This window comes from Vigna umbellata, chromosome 1, assembly GCF_029865625.1.
Source record: "Vigna umbellata cultivar VRB3 chromosome 1, Vumbellata_1.0, whole genome shotgun sequence".
Lineage (NCBI taxonomy): Eukaryota > Viridiplantae > Streptophyta > Magnoliopsida > Fabales > Fabaceae > Vigna > Vigna umbellata.
Window position 1 is genome coordinate 22132230 of NC_142165.1, and position 18472 is coordinate 22150701.

The following is an 18472-nucleotide window of genomic DNA, read 5'->3' on the forward strand; positions in this document are numbered from 1 at the left end:
AACTCAGTTGTTAGATGGCTGATAGAATTAACAGGTTGACGGAAAAATTATAGAAAGTAAAATATAGTTGAGAGAAGCGGAGAATCTGAAATTATTGACATAATTTTCAAAAGATTTCTGTTGAGATCCGTTGCAAACATGATATAAAATTGGAAGACATGTTAAGCAAAATAAAAATTAAAAAACCATTCACGTAATCAACTTCTCATAATAACTAAAGCTTTTGGTATAGTTTGTTTTTGACATAGTATCATCAAATTCTCTATGCTCCAGTGGTTTAGAGTTCATTGCGGTGCCCATTATTCTAATAAAATGTTGCACGAGGTAGTTGGCCAATACATTGTGCATGCTTTGAAGCCCAAAAAGCTGTTAATCAAGGAGGTAGATTATAAACATGAGTATTCCTTTATATAATGAAGAAGAGATACAATAGTAAAGAATGAAAGCATTACCTAATAATGGGAAATATTCGGTAAGATATTACCCTACCAGATATATATCCCTATTGAGTTTGACCAAATTATGACTAACAATATTTAATGTGATTTGCTAGTGGTCTTTTGTTGAGATCAATGCATGTATGCAGATTGAGGTATTTTTATAACTGTTGAACGAACTAATCAACAGTTGGCAGAAATTGACTACTCTAAATTGCAGATACAAGCCAACATAAGTAGCGATCTACTGTAACAATGACAATTAAATAGCCAGTTTGCTTTCTCATTCAAACCATTAATTTGGTATCTTATTCTTGTCCACCCAGAAGCAAAGATTGGAAGAATCTGATATCAACCAAGAAAATTTGAAAAGCTCTATCAAAGTACTAATGGAAGAAAAGGAAGAGTTGGCTATGGTAGTGTAGCTTCAGCAATTTTTTTCTTCTACTTTATTGTGATTCTTCCCCTTTTAGGACATTTCTCTTGTTAAGGCATTTCATTGTATCTTCTTGATCTTGCAGCAACTCACTGATTCACTTTTGGAAATAGAGGAGGAAAGGGCAATATGGTCTGCCAAAGAGAAAGCATCACTTCTAGCTATAGAAGAACACACAAAGTCAAACAATGTGCAAATTACATCATTATCAACAAAATTATTAGAAGTAAGGTTTACAGCTCCACTATTTAGGAAACTTGTTTTAGTTCCCTTTATTTTCTTTTACTTCATGGGTTCCTTGAAGTCTACAAAACTGCCTTGTAAGGTGATGATTGCATTTCATTTATATATTATTATTTGACTTTATTTTTAATTGATTTGAGATCTCTAACACACCCCCTCATGTTGAGAAATGAACATCTCAAGCGTGATATTGGATATTTATGGGTAGTCTAACAAGAATATGATAACTGTAGCTTAATAGCATAAAAAGCCTTGACTAGGATAAGTTCTAAATGACTCTTATATGATCTTAAGAAGTGGACTTTAAGTCCAACTCTATCCTATAAAACCGAATTGTAAGACGAGGATTCCACCTCACTTATATATTATAATCTGACCTTATTCTTTGTCGGTGTAAGATCTTCAACAATTTGAGCCAAATAAGCTTACAAAAGGAAATAACCATTGCTCTGTACTCTGTTGTTGCGTGATCTTACAGCTACATTATACTTTTTTGTTTTTCTAGGAGATGAAGTTATTACCAATAAAGACAATATCTGAAAGTGGATGTCTTGTAGTGGTGAACTTGTCCTATTTGCATTAGAGAACATGAAACTTGAGTATAATTATTGTGTCCATATAACAAACCTTTTTCCTAAGGTCTTTTTAATGTACTTTAGAAAGCAAATAACTATATTCCTATGTCTTACACATGGAAAATTAAGAAACTGACTGGCCACAAAACAAATGTATATATATATATATATATATATATATATATATATATATATTTATAAAGATGGGTTTAGGGTTTATATATATATATATATAATGAAGATGGGAAAACTAATTTTTGAAAATATAATTACAACACTTGTATTAGACTTGTATTTAGTTGGTCTCTCTTTACGTTATGTAATGTACGGACTATGATATAGTTTATTGTCTAACTTTAGGTAGTTATTGTGTTTTTGGCAGTTATGGCAGTTCTTTTGTCTTGGCAACTGTCAATAGCTGCTGTTTTCTTTTTTCTTATCAGAGTATATTTAAAACAGACTTAAAGTGTACAACCATTATGTTTTTAATATCAGATTGAACTTTTCTACGTTGTTACATTATCTCTTTGTTTCTTACAATCCTCCAGACTTAATATGGTATCCAGAGTAGGTTACTGATTTTGGTTACCCACCTATGATGTCTAATTCTTCATCCCACCCATCCCCTAACCACTTCTTTTTGCACTCAGTTGTTGAAAAACTTGATGACTCCAATTATCTTCTTTGGAAGAAGCACGTTGAACATATCATCACATCTCACAAACTTCATCGGTTTGCGGTTAATCCTGTCATTCCCCTTCAATTTCTCTTTGTATCAATGGTGCTTGGTGTGGTTGTTCCTATCAAGTTTGGGACCAGATTCATGAACAATTTTTCAATTAAATGGAAGCTTGCGCTTAGTAGTTGCACACTGATCTTCGTTTGCAAACTTTTGAAAACAAAACCATGAAGAAATACTTAGGTCATATTAAGTCTATTGTTGTTGACGTTGTTGAACATGTTGAAGACATTGAACATGTTGAACACGTTGAACCTAATGAACATGTTGAACACGTTGAACCTGATGAACATGTTGAGGCCATCCTCCAAATTTTGCTGCTGTCATCTCTTTCATTGAAAGCAAATTTGAGACTCCCTGAAATACTGTGGTTGAGGCTTTGCTTCTTGCCTGTGAATCTTATTAGTGTTAGTAAATTTGTTCGTGATAATAATGTTTCCTTTGAATTCCATCCTCACGTCTGTCTTGTTAAATCTCGAGCCATAAGTGATGTTCTTCTTTGAGGTGTTGTTAATTCAGTAGAAGTTTGGGCTGGACTTCTGTACTCAACTTCTGTGCTGGAATAAGAAATGACCTGTTGCTTGCATGACCACTAAGAGATTAAATTAAGAGAAGACAAGGAGGATGAGGGATCCATGGTTTCGGAATCTGGTGGAGGAGGATATGAGTCTCAGGGATCTTCAGGCAAGGAAGGAGGTGACCAAACAATGTCATTTGCATTTTGAGATTGTGTTGAAGTTGGAGAAGTAGGAATAACTAGGGTATCACATGATCGTATAGGAAGCATCTCTTGAACAGATGAATGATCCTCCATAGAGGACAAGAAAAAAGGTATATTCTCAAAGAATGTGACATTAGCAAACATATAATACGTTTTGGTTGAGGGAGAATAACATTTATACCCTTTCTGAAAATGAGAATATCCCAAAAAGACACACTTATAGCCTTGACAAAAAGTTTATCAAGACCTGAAGAGACATTATGAACAAAACAAGTACACCCAAATACACATGGAGAGACATGGTATAGAGGATCGTGTGGAAAAATTATACAGTGAGGAACTTTATTTTCAAGAGAAGAAGGCATACTATTGATAAAAAACCAGGCAGTGAGGACTGCATCCCCTTAATGATGAACAAGAACATTAGTATTTAACATCAGGGAGTGTGAAGTTTCAATAAGATGTCCATTCTTTCTCTCTAATTTGCCATTTTGTTGTATAGTGTGAGAACATGATTGGTGTAAAATTCCTCGGGAAGATAAGAATGAAGAAAACACAACAAAAAATATTCCTTAGCATTATCACTTATGAGGATTTTAATTGTCTTCCCAAATTGGTTCTTAATTTCATTAAAAAAAAAGACAAATGTGGGTAAAAGTTCAGATTTCTTTTTCATTAGATAAACCCAAGTACGTTGAGAGAATTCATCAATGAAGGTTATAAAATAGTTAAAACCAAAGGAAGTAAAACGACTTGGTCTCCAAATATCAGAGTGAATAGTAGAAAAAGCAAAATTACATCGTGTCAGAGTTTTTAGGATAGAAAGATCTAACATGTTTTCCTAACTGACAAGACTCACAGTCTAAGACTTGAATGTGTTTGAGACTTGGAACCATCATCTTCAACTTAGTCAATATTAGGTGACCCAAACGATCATGCAAAAGTTTTGGGGATGAAGTTGAAAAACAAGAAACTAAGGAGCTAGGTTTTAGGAAATAAAGTCCTTGTGACTCATGTCCTTCTCCAATTAGACGACCTATACCATGTTCTTGTATAACAAAAGAATTAGCAGTAAAGGTTACAAAACAATTTAAGGAGCGAGTCAGTTGGCTCAAAGAGATTAAATTATAAGGACATTGAGGAATATACAAAACAAAATTTAAATTTAGTGAAGGAGATAAGGAAACTTTGCCAATTCCTTAAGATGCCACTTTGGATCCATTGACAACATTAATGAAATGAGGAATTTTTGGAGAGGAAATGAAGGAAAAAGAAGGAACGTTACTAGAGACATGATCTGAGGCTCTTGAGTCAAGAATCCATGAACTAACCTTCCACAGATTAAGAGATGCATATAGTTGACACATTTGACATTGAAGAGTATTGACCAAGATTGGTAGACTTTTCAGACTTGTACCTTAAAAATTCTTGATACTCTTCATTAGAAATTCTAGATTTTGAATTATCAAATTTAATCACATGAACAACTTTATCTCGAAAACCAGATAAGGAATAAAATCTTTCTTGGGTATGGCCCATTTTCTTACAATATATGCATTAAGGACATCCACCTTGATCGCCACGTCCTCCTTGGTTGCTCCTACCTCCTCCTCTTCCTTGTGGTAATACCATTGTTGATGTTTCAATAACATCAATTGAATTCTCTCATCTTTTACGAATGTAGGTACCCGAAGGAGTCGAGTAACTAAGTTGTCCATTGACGGGATTTAGTACCAGCTAAAACTTGATCTTGTACATGATTAAAATCTGAGTGTAGACTTCTCAGAATTAGGACCATGTAAAACTTATCAACTTTTTGTTGATATCTTCTAATGAATCATCCACAAAGATATTCTTTAACTATTATATCACAGCCCGAGCCTTTCCTATATAAGAAATCATATCATGATTGACTTGTTTGAGAGAAGCTACTCTTTGAGGGAAAAAAACCCTAGGTATGAGCCACGACCAACAAAACAAAAAAATAGGGACCAAAACATGCTTAGGAGGCTTTGGGAGATGATCGACAATGGCACAATGTGATTCTGGCATTGGGAAGGCAATGCATGATGATGTGTGGCAACGCGTGCGGAGGTTGCCGAGGCGAAGACCACCAAGGATGAATCGTGCTTCTTGAGGTGCACCTAACCTTGACTTTGCCAGAGAAGATGTGACAGCAACGACGAACGACATAAACGACATAGAAAGGTGGGCATAATACAACCTTAACCCTAAAGTTGGGTTCCCATACATGAATAATATAAAATAAAACTCATTACATTTCAACAAACAATAACAAAAGAACCTGAAGTATCAAAGTGAACTAAATAGAAAGGAAACAAGACTCATTTATTAAGATTATTAGGAGAAGAGTGAAGAACATGTTTTAATTGGCGTGACTCACAATCCAAAATCGACCAATGTTTTAAATTGTACACCATCTTCCACAATTTTGTTAAGTTGTGATGTTCTAATTGAACATGAATGATCATTAGATAGATTAGTGATGCACATATCGACAGTAATGGATAAGTTGCACTATGATAGTTTGGTTGTTGGTGTTTTGATGTTTGATATATAGATTTATTTCGTATCATCATGCTTCCATTTGCTTAAATTATTCAAATTTGTCTATAATGTTAGGTAGGGAATGAATTGGAATCTTGTAAAGAAGAATGCAAAACCCTACGTGAAAGACCAACTACTACATATGAACATTCACATACCAAGGAAAATTTCGGGTTTGTTTAGTGTTAATTAAATTTATTTCTCTCTTATCCTCTCTTGTACTACTTTATTATTTTTCTAATATGTTTTCTTACTACATTTAACATGCTATGTTGATAAACAATTTTGAAAGTTTGGTTTATCATTGAACTTTATTAGATTTGGTGAGATAAATAGCTTAGGTGGAGATTAACCTTACCTTTTGGAAATACATACATACATACATACATATATATATATATATATATATATATATATATATATATATATATATATATCCCCATCTACAATTAGAATATTATAAAATTTAATGAACATCATTTCACAAGCAAGAACGATCATGAATTTTATAATTAGCATGTCCGGATTGCATTTATAGAATTTTTGTATAAGAGATATTATATAACTATAAACAAAAGGAAATGGGATAACAACCGCTTTATGTTTAGAATGAGAAGCAATAAATAAGGAATTCATTAAAAGTTTATTCTTAACTACCAAACATCTATGTGAATATCCATCTACACCCTATTGTCTTCTTGTCTTTGGGCTTATCAACAATCTCCCAAGTTGAATTTCTTTCTAATGCATTCATCTCTTCTTTCATGGCTTGATTCCAATGTTCAAGTTTCATGGCCTCTTGGATTGAGGTAGGAATTTCTATGACATCAATGGTAGCAAAAAATCTTCTGTGCTTATTAGAGAGATTGTTAATGCAAACACACTGAGAAATAGGATATTTAGCACATGATCTTCTTTGCTTTCTCAATGCAATGGGTAAATCCTTAGTAATACTTACCTCCTCACTGTTATCTTTAGGGATCCTCACCTTTAGATTAGACAAGTTTTCTTGCTCGAGAGTCGAAGTGGGTTATTTTCTTCTCATTTCTTTTTGCCAAAAAAAATGTCTTCTTCCTCTTCTTTCTTACTGTGGACTATGGTAGCTTCATTGCTCAGATCTTGGCATCCTACAAAGACAATCATGGTAAGGACAAGAAGGAGAGTTCATCCACTTCAAGTGCTTTCTCCCCTGAAGTGGTGGATTGACATAAAAGGATTGTGTTTCATGAAAGGTGACATTCATGGTGATAAAGACACAACGACTTTGAGGATGATAATGACACATTTTAAAGCTCTAGTGTCAAATTTACTACGATTAGGATGATGAAAGTGAACAAAAACAATAAATCCAAAGACTCGACTAGGTAGACTTGATATTAGGGGGGAAGAAGGAACAAAAGACAATAGAGACTCTATAGGACTAATGCCATTTAAGATACAGGTGGGTAACCTGTTGATGAGATATGTGACAGTTAACACAATTTCCCCCTAGTAAATTTTTTGGAACAGACATTTGACAAATAAGAACTTTAGTTACCTAAAAAAGATGACGATTCTTTCTTTCTATTACCCTGTTTTGTTGAGGGGTGTTTACACATGTTAGTTCATGAATAATACTATTATGAGACAAAAAATTGAGAAATTCATGATTCACATATTCAGTACCATTATTAGACTTGATTCTTTTGATATTTTTTCCAAATTGATTTTGGACAAGACGGTAAAAATTAACAAAGATTTAGAAAACTTTTGATTTGTTTTTTCACAAGGTATGTCCATGTGACACAGGTACAATAGTCAATAAAGGTAACAAACCATTTGGCTCCGAAAATAAATTCTATGACAAGTCCCTAAACGTTAGAATGAATTAAATCAAATGGAGAAGTACTCTTTTTATTACTAATACGATAAGATGCATGATGATGTTTTGACAACTGACAAATATCACAATTAAAAGACTCACAAGACTCCTTGGTAAACAAATGGGAAAATAAGGATTTGATAAGATTGAATGAAGGATGTCCAAGCCTTTTATGGTGAAACCATATTTAGGAATTTGCTCACGTCTCAGACGTAGCTTGTTGACTAATGATTTTTGTTTTGCTTTGGTGATTTGACTCCAACAGATACAACCCACTCTCCTCCTTAGCAATAATCATTTTTCTCATGGCAAAGTCCTAAAAAACACAATAAGTTGAGAAAAATGTTACTAAACAATTTAAATCCTTTGTGAGTTTTTGCACATAAATAAGACTATTGGCTAATTGTGGAACTTGTAAAACATCTTTTAATACAATAGATGAGTCCAAAATTATATTTCCAGGGCCACATATCCTGACCATTCACAACTGTAATAAGTTGTTCTTTATTTCTTTTACTGTATGAGTCGAAGGATACACGAAAATGTGTCATATGATCAGTTGTTGCTCCTGAATCAAGAATCGAAATACCTTGAGACACAAGACGAACAATATTAAGACAAATCTTACCTTTCATGGACATAGTACATGATCCAGAGGCCTTACTCATTGATTCAGTCATTGCTTTCAAGCGCTCGAGTTCCTCCTTATAAGCTTTCATATCAAGATCTGGTGGTGGTGAAGTACTAGATTGATTGGTGGCTTCCTGTTTTGAGGTAATATTATTTACCCATCTTTGAGCAGACCCTTTGTTGTTTCCCATGTGCTCGAGAACATTATTTCTTCCATGGAGTTTGAAACATGTTTCCCTAGTATATCCAGATCTTCTACAGTATAAACAATAGTCTCTACGATTACATTTTTCAAATGACTTTCGTCCAACTTTTGTTCCCTTGTGGACCCTTTTTCGGTTGTCATGACAGAGTCTGTGTTGGAGATCCCCCCGTAAGCATGACAACTCTCCGAGTTTCTTCGCCTTTTACCATAAAAAATACTTCTGATTTTTCTCTTTCTAAGATTTGTACCTGGATTGGGTCGTACTCATGATTCAGGTCATGGAAAAATTTAAAGATTCTTTCTCTTTCCACGACTTTCGCATGTGTGACAACATTTGTTTTACACGTATTTATTGTTTGGTACTGATCTAATTCAATCCAAGTCCATTAAGGATTTCATGATATTCTGATATGAAAAGGGAGCCATGTTTTTTATTAAATATCCTACTTTTAATGACATAGTAGGACCAAAATCCTATTTTAATGAAAAAGTACCCTGTAAATCATCCCATATCTCTTTGGCAGAAGAATGAAACATATAATTTCGACTTATCTTAGGAATTATGGAATGTCACATCCAAGTCATAATTAGTGAATCTTCATTGTCCCAAATTGGAAAATGAGTGTCATCTATATTTGGCCCTCCTCCTGCTATGTGATATAGTCTTGAACCTCCTTGAGAATCCTTCGAATGTACTGGCTCCATTGTAAGAAATTCTGACCATCCAACCAGGCACCCACCACATTTGGAAGATCATTAGAACTCAAAGGAATAATTTTTACCATCCCTTGGAACACAATAAGGTGTCTCCGACTCCTCTATTCAAGACGATGACAATTTGTAGGCTACATCGGAAAGAAGGAGCAGAACTCAAAACTCATATCTACTCAAATCTGGGCCAAATGAGATGTCACCAACCTCTGAAACGAATTCAGAGGCTCCGACGACCCTTTCTGTGATGGTGGCAACAAGTGGCTCTTGTCAGAACTAGGCGTGTGGTGACGCCGGAGTGATTTCCAATGTTGTACTGGAAATGGGCGCACCTTTGTACCCTATCAACAACTCCAACTACTACGGTGGCAACCGCAATGGCCGGATAGTAGCGGCAGTGGCTACTGTTGCAGCGGAAACAGAGCTCCCAAAATCGGGAGTTCTTATACCATCTTGAACATTATTATCATTCATGTCTATTACATTCTCCTTACCTCTATTTGTAACAATCAAATCTTCTAAAAAAAAGAAAATAAAGAAACAATATACTGAAAAATAAACTAGAAGATCTTACTTATATTTTCTTTAATTAAGAATATTCTATAGATATTTTCTCTAATTAGGAAGATTTCCCTCTAATTATAACATACCTTTTTTTTTATTTTGTTGATTTGAGCATATTTTTTGTATTTTGACTATGATAGCGTGCCACAGAAACATTCAAAAGATGTGCATCCTACAATTTATGTTTTGGATGTTCATTTACACTGCATTTGTTATAACGACGTGACGCTGTTAATGCAGCTGGAATTTCATTCCCTTTGTCTTTTTGTATCTAAATTTATTTGCCTTGCGACACATCTCAGCTTGTGTCAGTTTTTGCTTTTTAGATATTCTCATATTTGACTTGGTTTCTATTGGTTACTCTATTCAGCCACCCCGTTTGCTACTCCCAGTCTTTTTTTTTTTTTCATTAGATGGCTCGCGAGCTTTAACTGTCAAACGTATTAAATCACTATTCCTGTCATGTTATTTTATGGCTGCAGGGAAAAGGTTTCGGAGAGGGATCAACTGGAAAAACACATTGAAACAACCAATGCTGAAGGCAAACAATCTCTAGAACTAGAAGTAAGGACTATTTATTGTTAACAATTTCGTGGTTTGAGTTGTGACTTACTGCAAGGCATAATATTATTTGCACGTATTTTAGATGTCAAAAGCCACTTCAGAGGTACAACCTTTGGAGAATGAGCCGCATGACTGTCCCATGGAAGAGAAAGAAAATGAAACTCCGAAGGAACTGGATGTTCTTGATAAAGGAGATACTCTATCCAACCCGAACGTGCTTCAGGTTTCTCCTTCATTGTCACTAGAAGATTTGTCCATTCATATATCTATATTTATAATTAAGGGGTTGGGAAGAGTATAAAAATCTTGAGACTCCATGTACCATATAAGTTTTACTGATCATCCCAGTTTACATGACAGAATCTCGAGACCAAACTATATCATTTGACAACAGAAAAAGATATACTGACGATTGAGATGGAAGATCAACAGAAACAAATGGAATTTCTGCGAAAGAATTTCCAGGATGAGGTAAAAGGAAAATGGTACCTTTTGAAAGTTTCTAAGGGTGTGTTTGACCTACTTTTAAAGTCAAATCAATAAGTTTCAAAAATATAGTAGAACACTGTTTGAAAATTTTTATTTCTTTTATAGCTTAAAACAGAATCTGAGAGAACTAAAAGGATGGGGAGAGACGAGAAAACGAGGAGAGAAGTGTTTTTATTTTTTGTTGAAGTTCCTTCACCCATCCTTTGTAAAATAAACGCCTACAATTGTTGTTATGTTTAAGAGTTTTTCAAAAGATGTTTTTAGCTCACTTTCTCTTTTTTTTGAAAGAAGCCATAAAAGGCTAGATTCTACTAATTTTAGTAATTACATTAAGGAATATTCTTTATCTGTTATCTTAATTTCAGTAATCACATTATGCATATTCTTTATCAGTTATCGAAGGGAAAGGTCCAGGTTGAAGAACTAAGACAGAAACTTTCTTGTATGGAAGTCAAAATGCATGCGGTAAGTACCTTATTGGGGTTATCAGTTCAAATATGGGTTGTATTGATCACATATACCAATTGCCTGTCGGAATTTCTTTCTTTGATGATTTCATTGATTCTGCTCGTCCATAATAATACATCCCAATTTACAGTAATTAAGAAGCAACAATAATAAGTTGATATTTATTCATAATATACACATGTATCAGGAAACAAAATAATATCAGAATCCCTTGTTGACATCTTCCTCAATATGATGTCACTGATCAAGAAACTGATGTTGAGGTACAACCTTGGAAAAGATGTCTGCAAGCTAAAGTTGGGATGTGACATGAAGAAGAGAAATGACATGGGCATCCAATACTTTTCGAATACAATGACAATCCACCACTATGTTTTTGTGCCATCATGCAAAACCAGATTAGCGTCAAACTGGATGGACTAGTGTTGTCATCATAAAGAGGTGTGGCAGCTTTTCAGGAAAACCTAGGTCAACCAAGAGTCCACGGAGCCAAATGATACTCTTATTGGGTGGAGGACTTCAATACACGATTTCTTTTTACTCTTCAAAGAGATTGGTGCAGAACCATGAAACATGCATCGACCAGTAATAGATCTTTGTGTACCAGGGTTGCCTGTTCAATCTGCCTCACTTTAGTCAAACAAACTAATAAGGTTCCCAACAGAAAATAATAGGCCATCAGCACCTTTTTGAGTCATGAATGATGCGTCAAATGGTGGCCATATGAAGATGGTGAGAGGAATGCTTAAATTGGCTCATCTGTTGGCTTCAAACGGAGTATGAGGAAATGAAATCATTGGATAGTTAAGACAACCAACCAACCGACAATATAATAAAGGGTTTGACAAAGGATCTCCCTAATCTTGATGAAATTCGACATTAACCTCAAGAGGAGTGTCGAGTAGAGTGGTTAAAGTAAATATTTTTGTACCATGTCAAATAGATACATAAGTCGCACTCTAAAAATTAAGACAGATGATATGGAACTTCCTAGCATCTCCCCTCCCTCCAAGCAAGTCGACAATTTCTAAGATGAGTCCTAGATTCTAATACCATGTGAGAATTTCTCTCTTTGATGATTTCATTGATTCTAGTATTTAATAATACATACCCATTAAGTCGACAACTCTCTCTATGAATAATACATACCCATTATAGTATTTAAGACAATAATTCTATTTAACTTATTTAATCAAAATCAGGAAAGCAAATAGTCTGCAGTGAATAAGTAGATATTTTATTCCTATTATATACAGCGTATATCTGGAAAAAAGAAATAATATAATCCCTTGTTGACATTGTCAAGCGAATAACTCTAGGAATAATTTATCTGCATTTATTTAGATTGTCTGTGCTGGATGAATCAGTAAAAACATCTTTTTTTTTATGACAGGATGGTGTAACAAACAACAAAGAAATGGCTAAGCTCAGAATGAGACTCCGTGGAACACAAGCAAAACTGGATGCTTTCCGTTGTAGATACAAGGAAGCAATCGATGAATCAGTCATAACAAATAAGAAGTATAAAGACCAGTTGGCTTCAAAATGCGTAGAAGTGCTTAACCTAAAGAAAGAGTTAGCAGCAGTCAAAAGCCAATAGGAAATTTGCATGGTATGTTAAAGGATGCAATCTCGCATCTTGGGTCACCTCACTCTTTGTTTATTAAAATTACAGGTCAGGCCATCATTCCAAATGGTCTCCGTAATATGTAATCTCATCCAGTTGTGAAATCTTGAATGATTCGTGTTTCAATTTCATACAATTCCTCATAATAACTATGAATTTCCTGCAAATCCCTTATATTATAAGAAACTCAATTAGTAAATTGTGACTAGGGCATGAAATGGAAGAGTTAAGGCAAATATGCAATACTTACTCTCTAAAGGACCACAAATCATAGCACCACTCAGGGTTGACTCTTGAACATAGATATAATGTTCACACAATTTTGTACGTCCATGGAATGCAATATCTATGCTTACAAAATTGTATGTGAACAACACATGGATATTACATTCCAGGGATGTACAATGAACAAAATTCGTACAATGAACAAAATTTAAAAAAATCTTTGAATTTTTTAAACGTGCTAAATGTTAAACTTTCAATTGACTTATGCTTCTTTTTATTAATTTCTATTTTTTAATTTTAAAAGAATTTTTCTTGTTTTATGAGGTTTTTGAAAAAAAAATTACATTGTGCAGGTATGAATATAGTGTGGGTGCTCAGGTAATAAAGTTAACTATCAAGAATATCTGAAGCTGTATTTGAAATTAAATTTGAAGATTGCTGAAGGTAATCTTATTATATTTAATGTATCTCTCTTATGATATAGGATCTTTATTATATTTGATAAAGTTAAGTGAATAAAGGGTTTGAAGGGAAAAAACAATTGAACCTTTAGAGGCTATGTAAATAAGACTGGTGTTGTTGGGGCTTCATATGTAATTAGAAAAGGGCAAGAAATTTTGGTGTTGAAATCCTTCTTTTCCACTTAGCTAAGTTTTATTCATGTTATTTTTTATTAGGATTTTGAAAAGTATTTGGCATTTAAGTTTAATTTAATTTTATAAGATTGTTTGATAAAAAGAGATATAAATTTACTTTCAACAAAATTTATATGGATATGTTTTGAATGACACCGATGTGATTTAAAAAAAATGTGTACTTTAAATTTAAATCAATTTTATAAAATAAAAATATTCTCAATATTGTTAAAGATTTAGGTGAACGATTAAATTTATATATATAAAGTGGGTGTTATGGAGAGTTTACTCAATTTTTTTGTTATGAAAAAGTTGATCCAGAAATGTTTCTTTTATTTTGAAAGAGCTGATCCGGAGATACAGTTGTGACGAAAATTTTGTTCCTGCTTGGGAAATTTTTAAAGTGTTGATGAGCTAAACCATTTACTTGCAGTGAAAGATTTTATTTATAACAATCTACGCCCAAAGATACTTTAAAACAAGATATTTTAATCACTATAAGAATAGAAAAGTTGGGCCAAAACTATTTTATTAAGTCATAACACGATATTTTAATCATTATAAGAAGTAAAATGCTCCAAGTTATTAGAGGTCTACGACCAAAGTTCTTTATATACAAATGCTAAGGTAATGTTTTAATTATTCCACTCAGAAAAAAAATCTTACGGTTTAATCCTTTTCAAGTTGGTATTAGAGGTTTAAATATGGAAGTTTTGCTTTCATATATTTTTATTGTCATATATTAGTTGTACCTTATTTTAAGACTTACTAAAGTATACATAGTATATATTTTAAGACAACTTTTGTTGTCATTGTAATAATCATCATCGTTGTTAAAGCTTCCAATCCAATCGGCAACCAGGAGATTTGTCATCCTTCAAATTTTCAGCTCCATAAGCCGTGTTACATTTAGAGTAGCCACATGTTTGCGCAAGCGTTCCCCTCTTTACACGGGTGTTTCATGTATCTCTCTTTTTCTCATGCAAATGATTTTGTTAGATATATCAAGAACATTTATTAAGAAGACACGATACTAATAAGATTTGAGTTCAATCATACTAAAAATAATAATCAACTATGATACTATGATTGAATTTATCGAGAAAGAGATTCACTAAAAAGACATAACACTAATGATATTTGAGCTCAACCATATAAGAGATTGATATTTCTCTTAATCCAAAACCTTAAGACAATAGGTTTTTGAGTCTTTGTGCTTATATGATGTTCCACTTTCTCAATTAACCCAATGTGAGACTTAGACTCACTTGGATTTCCAATAGACTTGAGCTAACAATTCAAAACATGTTCCTGTTTAGTCTTTTGCTATAGGTTGCATGTCTTTTCTTTAAAAGGGCATTGTTTATGACATTGTTTTTATTTTTCTCTAATTTATCTGTTGTTAAAAGCTAAGGAATCTCTTCTTTTGGTATGACAACTCCACTTAGCATTGTTGATTTTCTCCATTTGCTTGATGATGGAAATCTTAATGGTCAAAATTATCTTCAATGGACTCAATTTATTAAACATGCATTATATGATACAATTAGGTTCGAAATATTAAATGGGAGGTCATATCTCAATATTACCCTAGCTTTCAAATTTGGTTTATGATTGATAACTATAAAAATTGCCAAAAGTTATATGTTTTACTCTATTGTCCAAGAAATTTTGGAAGGCTTTGAATATTTCATGTTACGGACATCTCTATATGTTATGATTTAGAAAACATGATATTTGGCGTCAAACATGATGTTCTCTCTCTTACATATATAGTAATATGGAATATTGAAGTGTTTATAAATCGAGTAAAACAAATATTAAAATTTCAGGTTATAAAATAGCATAGTTATGGTTTATTGAACAATTATATGTAATTTTAGTTCTTGTAAGGATTGAATCTTAAATAAGATCATATTAGAAATAAAAACCCCAATCTCATTCTGTCCAAGGTAAGGAGACTCGTTAAATGACATAATGATGACATACCCCTTAGCCATGGCTAATTACTTTCAAGAAGAGTTGAAGTAATTTATGGAAGATGGGACTAGTCTCTCTCTCTCTCTTGGACCATCATGGAGCTTTTAGAGTAGGAATAATTTTGGGCCAAGTAGTTTAGGATTTATTTGGGTCTTGTATTTTGAGCCAAGTGGTGTAAGTTTTATTTAGGGTCTTGTATTTTGAGTCAAGTAGTGTATGATTTTTCGACCACTTAAGTCAACAAAATTTAAGGCCCAATGTTGACCCAAAGTGGATGCCCATGAGCATAGGTCGGCCATGTGGTGAAAGTTTTAACCTAGCTTGGTAGACAAAGATGTGTGGGACCTCCTATGTGAGAGCTCACATCCGAGATATTTTCTCATAGTTGTGGTCACATGTCACTCTAGGAATGTAGAAGATTCTCCATAGGTAGTAGTCACATGTCCTCTTTCTATTGGAGATGATTTTTTTTCTTTGTCTCTAAGTTAGGTCAAGGTAATGTTTTTGGGTTTTGCTTATACAATTTGGAGACACCTTAAGCCTATAAATAGAGATGTCTCCCCCGTATAAATTCACCTTTGAATTTGAGTAATGTTATGTTGTCATTTTTGTGTCATATTATTCATCTTAGGTCACCAAAGACTAGAGCATTCTATATTGTCTCCTCTAGCCACCTTCCTCTAGAGTTGGCCTAACCTCTCTTAATATGGTGAGCCAATATCTTGAGGTAGCATCCTAGGTAGTGGACACCTAGTTAAAGCTTAGAAGTCTTGGTGAAGACAAGAAGAAAAAAGAGAGAAAACTTGGGAGGAAGAGTTAAATTTGTGGTATTTTCTTTGAGTTGTAACTTTCTTTTCTTCCTTGTAAGTTTCAGCCTTCTTAGGTATTTTGGGAGAGTATTTGGTGTTTAATATCATCTCCTAGCCTTTAAAACCTAGTTAAAATTCACGAGGATCCAAAGTTCCTTCTAACTTTACCATTAGGTCGCATAGTTTAGTTTAAATTGCTTTCTTTAATTGTTAGTAGTGTAGTGTGTGTCTACTTGTATTTCAAGCCTAATTTCATTTGAGAAGTTTGGCACAAGAGAGCTTAAGGTAAGCTTTGGCTAGAAAAGTCTTGGTTATTAAGTAATCCTTTGTGATTTAGCTCCTTTATGGAAGTTAACTTAAGTTTCTTTTGTCTCCTTAAATCTCTTAAGGAATTTCTTTTGAACTACTAAGTAATGATTTTGCATATCATCTTTAGAAAAGTTAAATCTAAGCATGTCTTAGACTCTATCCTACCAAATTGGAAGTGATTCTAGTGATAAGGCCATACCAAGTTTAAACAATTTGGCCCAAAAACTAGAGTCACTTAAACTTTGGAGGAAGCAATAGGCAATTTTGAAAGAAAAAAAGAAAAATGAAAGAAATGACCACCTTGTTATCCTAGAGGAAGATCTTAGGATACTTAGACAAAGGAAGAGAAAATACAAGAGAAGATAAAAAGAAGAAATAAAGAAAAAAGGGAAAAAAAAGGAGCAAGCAAAAAGAAAACAAGAAGTCATACAAAAAGAAAAAGAGAAAATTAAAAGAGAGACCCAACTTTCCATTTTATAGGAGGAACTTAGAATTTAAAAAAAAAGATGAGAGGATAAAAGAGAAAATAAGAGAAGACAAGAGAAGGAAGGAAGAACAAAGAGAGGAAGAGGAGAGAAAAAGAAGAAAGTATGAAGAGAAAAATGGAAGAGAGAAGGATGAGAAAGAAATAGGAGAAAAAGAAGAGATTGAGAGAAAAGAACAAGAAAAGATTAAGAGAAGAGAAAAAGAGAAAGTGATATTGAAGGCATCTACCACTCCCTAAAAAATAATTTAAACTGAGATGATAAAGAGATTTTTTCAATCTTTGAAATTTTCTAAATTCCAACTTTTAATCGTAAGAAATTTTCAAATTTACCTCTTTCTTCTAGTGCTATAACCTCCTATTTGGATATTTCAAAGTCTTTGATTTGATGTTACCTTCTAGGTTAAAATTAACTCAAAGTAGACAAACACGCTCTTGGAAAGTAGAGCTTGAAAACTTTCAAGAAAAATATTTCAAAATTAACACATGGCCTCCTTCTAGTCATATTTGATATATATTTTACTTGTGAAACAAATTTATTGAAATTTTATTTGGTAATTACTGCATGTGGATCTTTGATCCAAGAAAAATGATACACAAGTTGACCAATAATAAGAAAAATATTTTTTTTCATGAAGATTTGAGGTCATCTGTGGAAGATCGGTTTAGCCTCTCTCTCTTGGGCTATCTTGGCCATCGTGGAGCTTCTATAGTAAGAATAATTTTAGACCAACTAGTCTAGGATATATTTGGGTCTTGTATTTTGGATCAAGTAGTGTAGGTTTTATTTTGGACCTTGTATTTTTGATCAAGTAGTGTAAAGTTTTTAGACCACTTAAGTCAACAAAGGCAATGCCCAATGTTGACCCAAAGTGGATGCCCATGAGCTTAGGTTGACCATGTGGTCACATTTTTAACCTAACTTGGTGGACAAGGGTGTGTGTGACCTCCCATGTGAGAGTGGCCATGTGTCATGCTCAATTTGGAGAGGTTTTCTCATAGTTAGTGGCCATATGTCACTCTAGGAATGGAGAGGATTCTCCATAGGTAGTGGCCACATGTCCTCTTATTGGAGAGGATTTTTTTTTGTCTCCAAGTTAAGTCAAGGTAGTGTTTTTAGGGTTTTGTTTCTACAATTTGGAGACATCTTAAGCCTATAAATAGAGGTGTCTCCCCCATGTAATTTCACCTA

The 18472-nt window shown here is 33.5% G+C and overlaps 1 protein-coding gene and 1 pseudogene across 6 annotated transcripts in view; one reads left to right on the forward strand and one right to left on the reverse strand.

Annotated features, from left to right (window-relative positions):
• LOC124827875 (P-loop containing nucleoside triphosphate hydrolases superfamily protein) overlaps positions 1 to 13692 on the forward strand; it is a 36825-nt gene extending 23133 nt beyond the window's left edge. For 3 of the 6 annotated variants that reach the window (XM_088100413.1, XM_088100429.1, XM_088100420.1), the window contains 8 exons: positions 764 to 853; positions 959 to 1099; positions 5795 to 5892; positions 10173 to 10254; positions 10337 to 10477; positions 10615 to 10725; positions 11137 to 11208; positions 12605 to 13037. In XM_088100413.1, the coding sequence (XP_087956539.1) occupies positions 764 to 853; positions 959 to 1099; positions 5795 to 5892; positions 10173 to 10254; positions 10337 to 10477; positions 10615 to 10725; positions 11137 to 11208; positions 12605 to 12811 (942 nt within the window). In that variant the 3' untranslated portion in view covers positions 12812 to 13037. Of the gene's footprint in view, positions 1 to 763; positions 854 to 958; positions 1100 to 5794; positions 5893 to 10172; positions 10255 to 10336; positions 10478 to 10614; positions 10726 to 11136; positions 11209 to 12604; positions 13038 to 13416 lie in introns of those variants that run through there. The other 3 variants (XM_088100415.1, XM_088100424.1, XM_088100434.1) reach the window with 3 other exon arrangements.
• On the reverse strand, positions 6232 to 10136 carry LOC148204919 (uncharacterized; annotated as a pseudogene).
• Positions 13693 to 18472: the final 4780 nt, after the last annotated feature.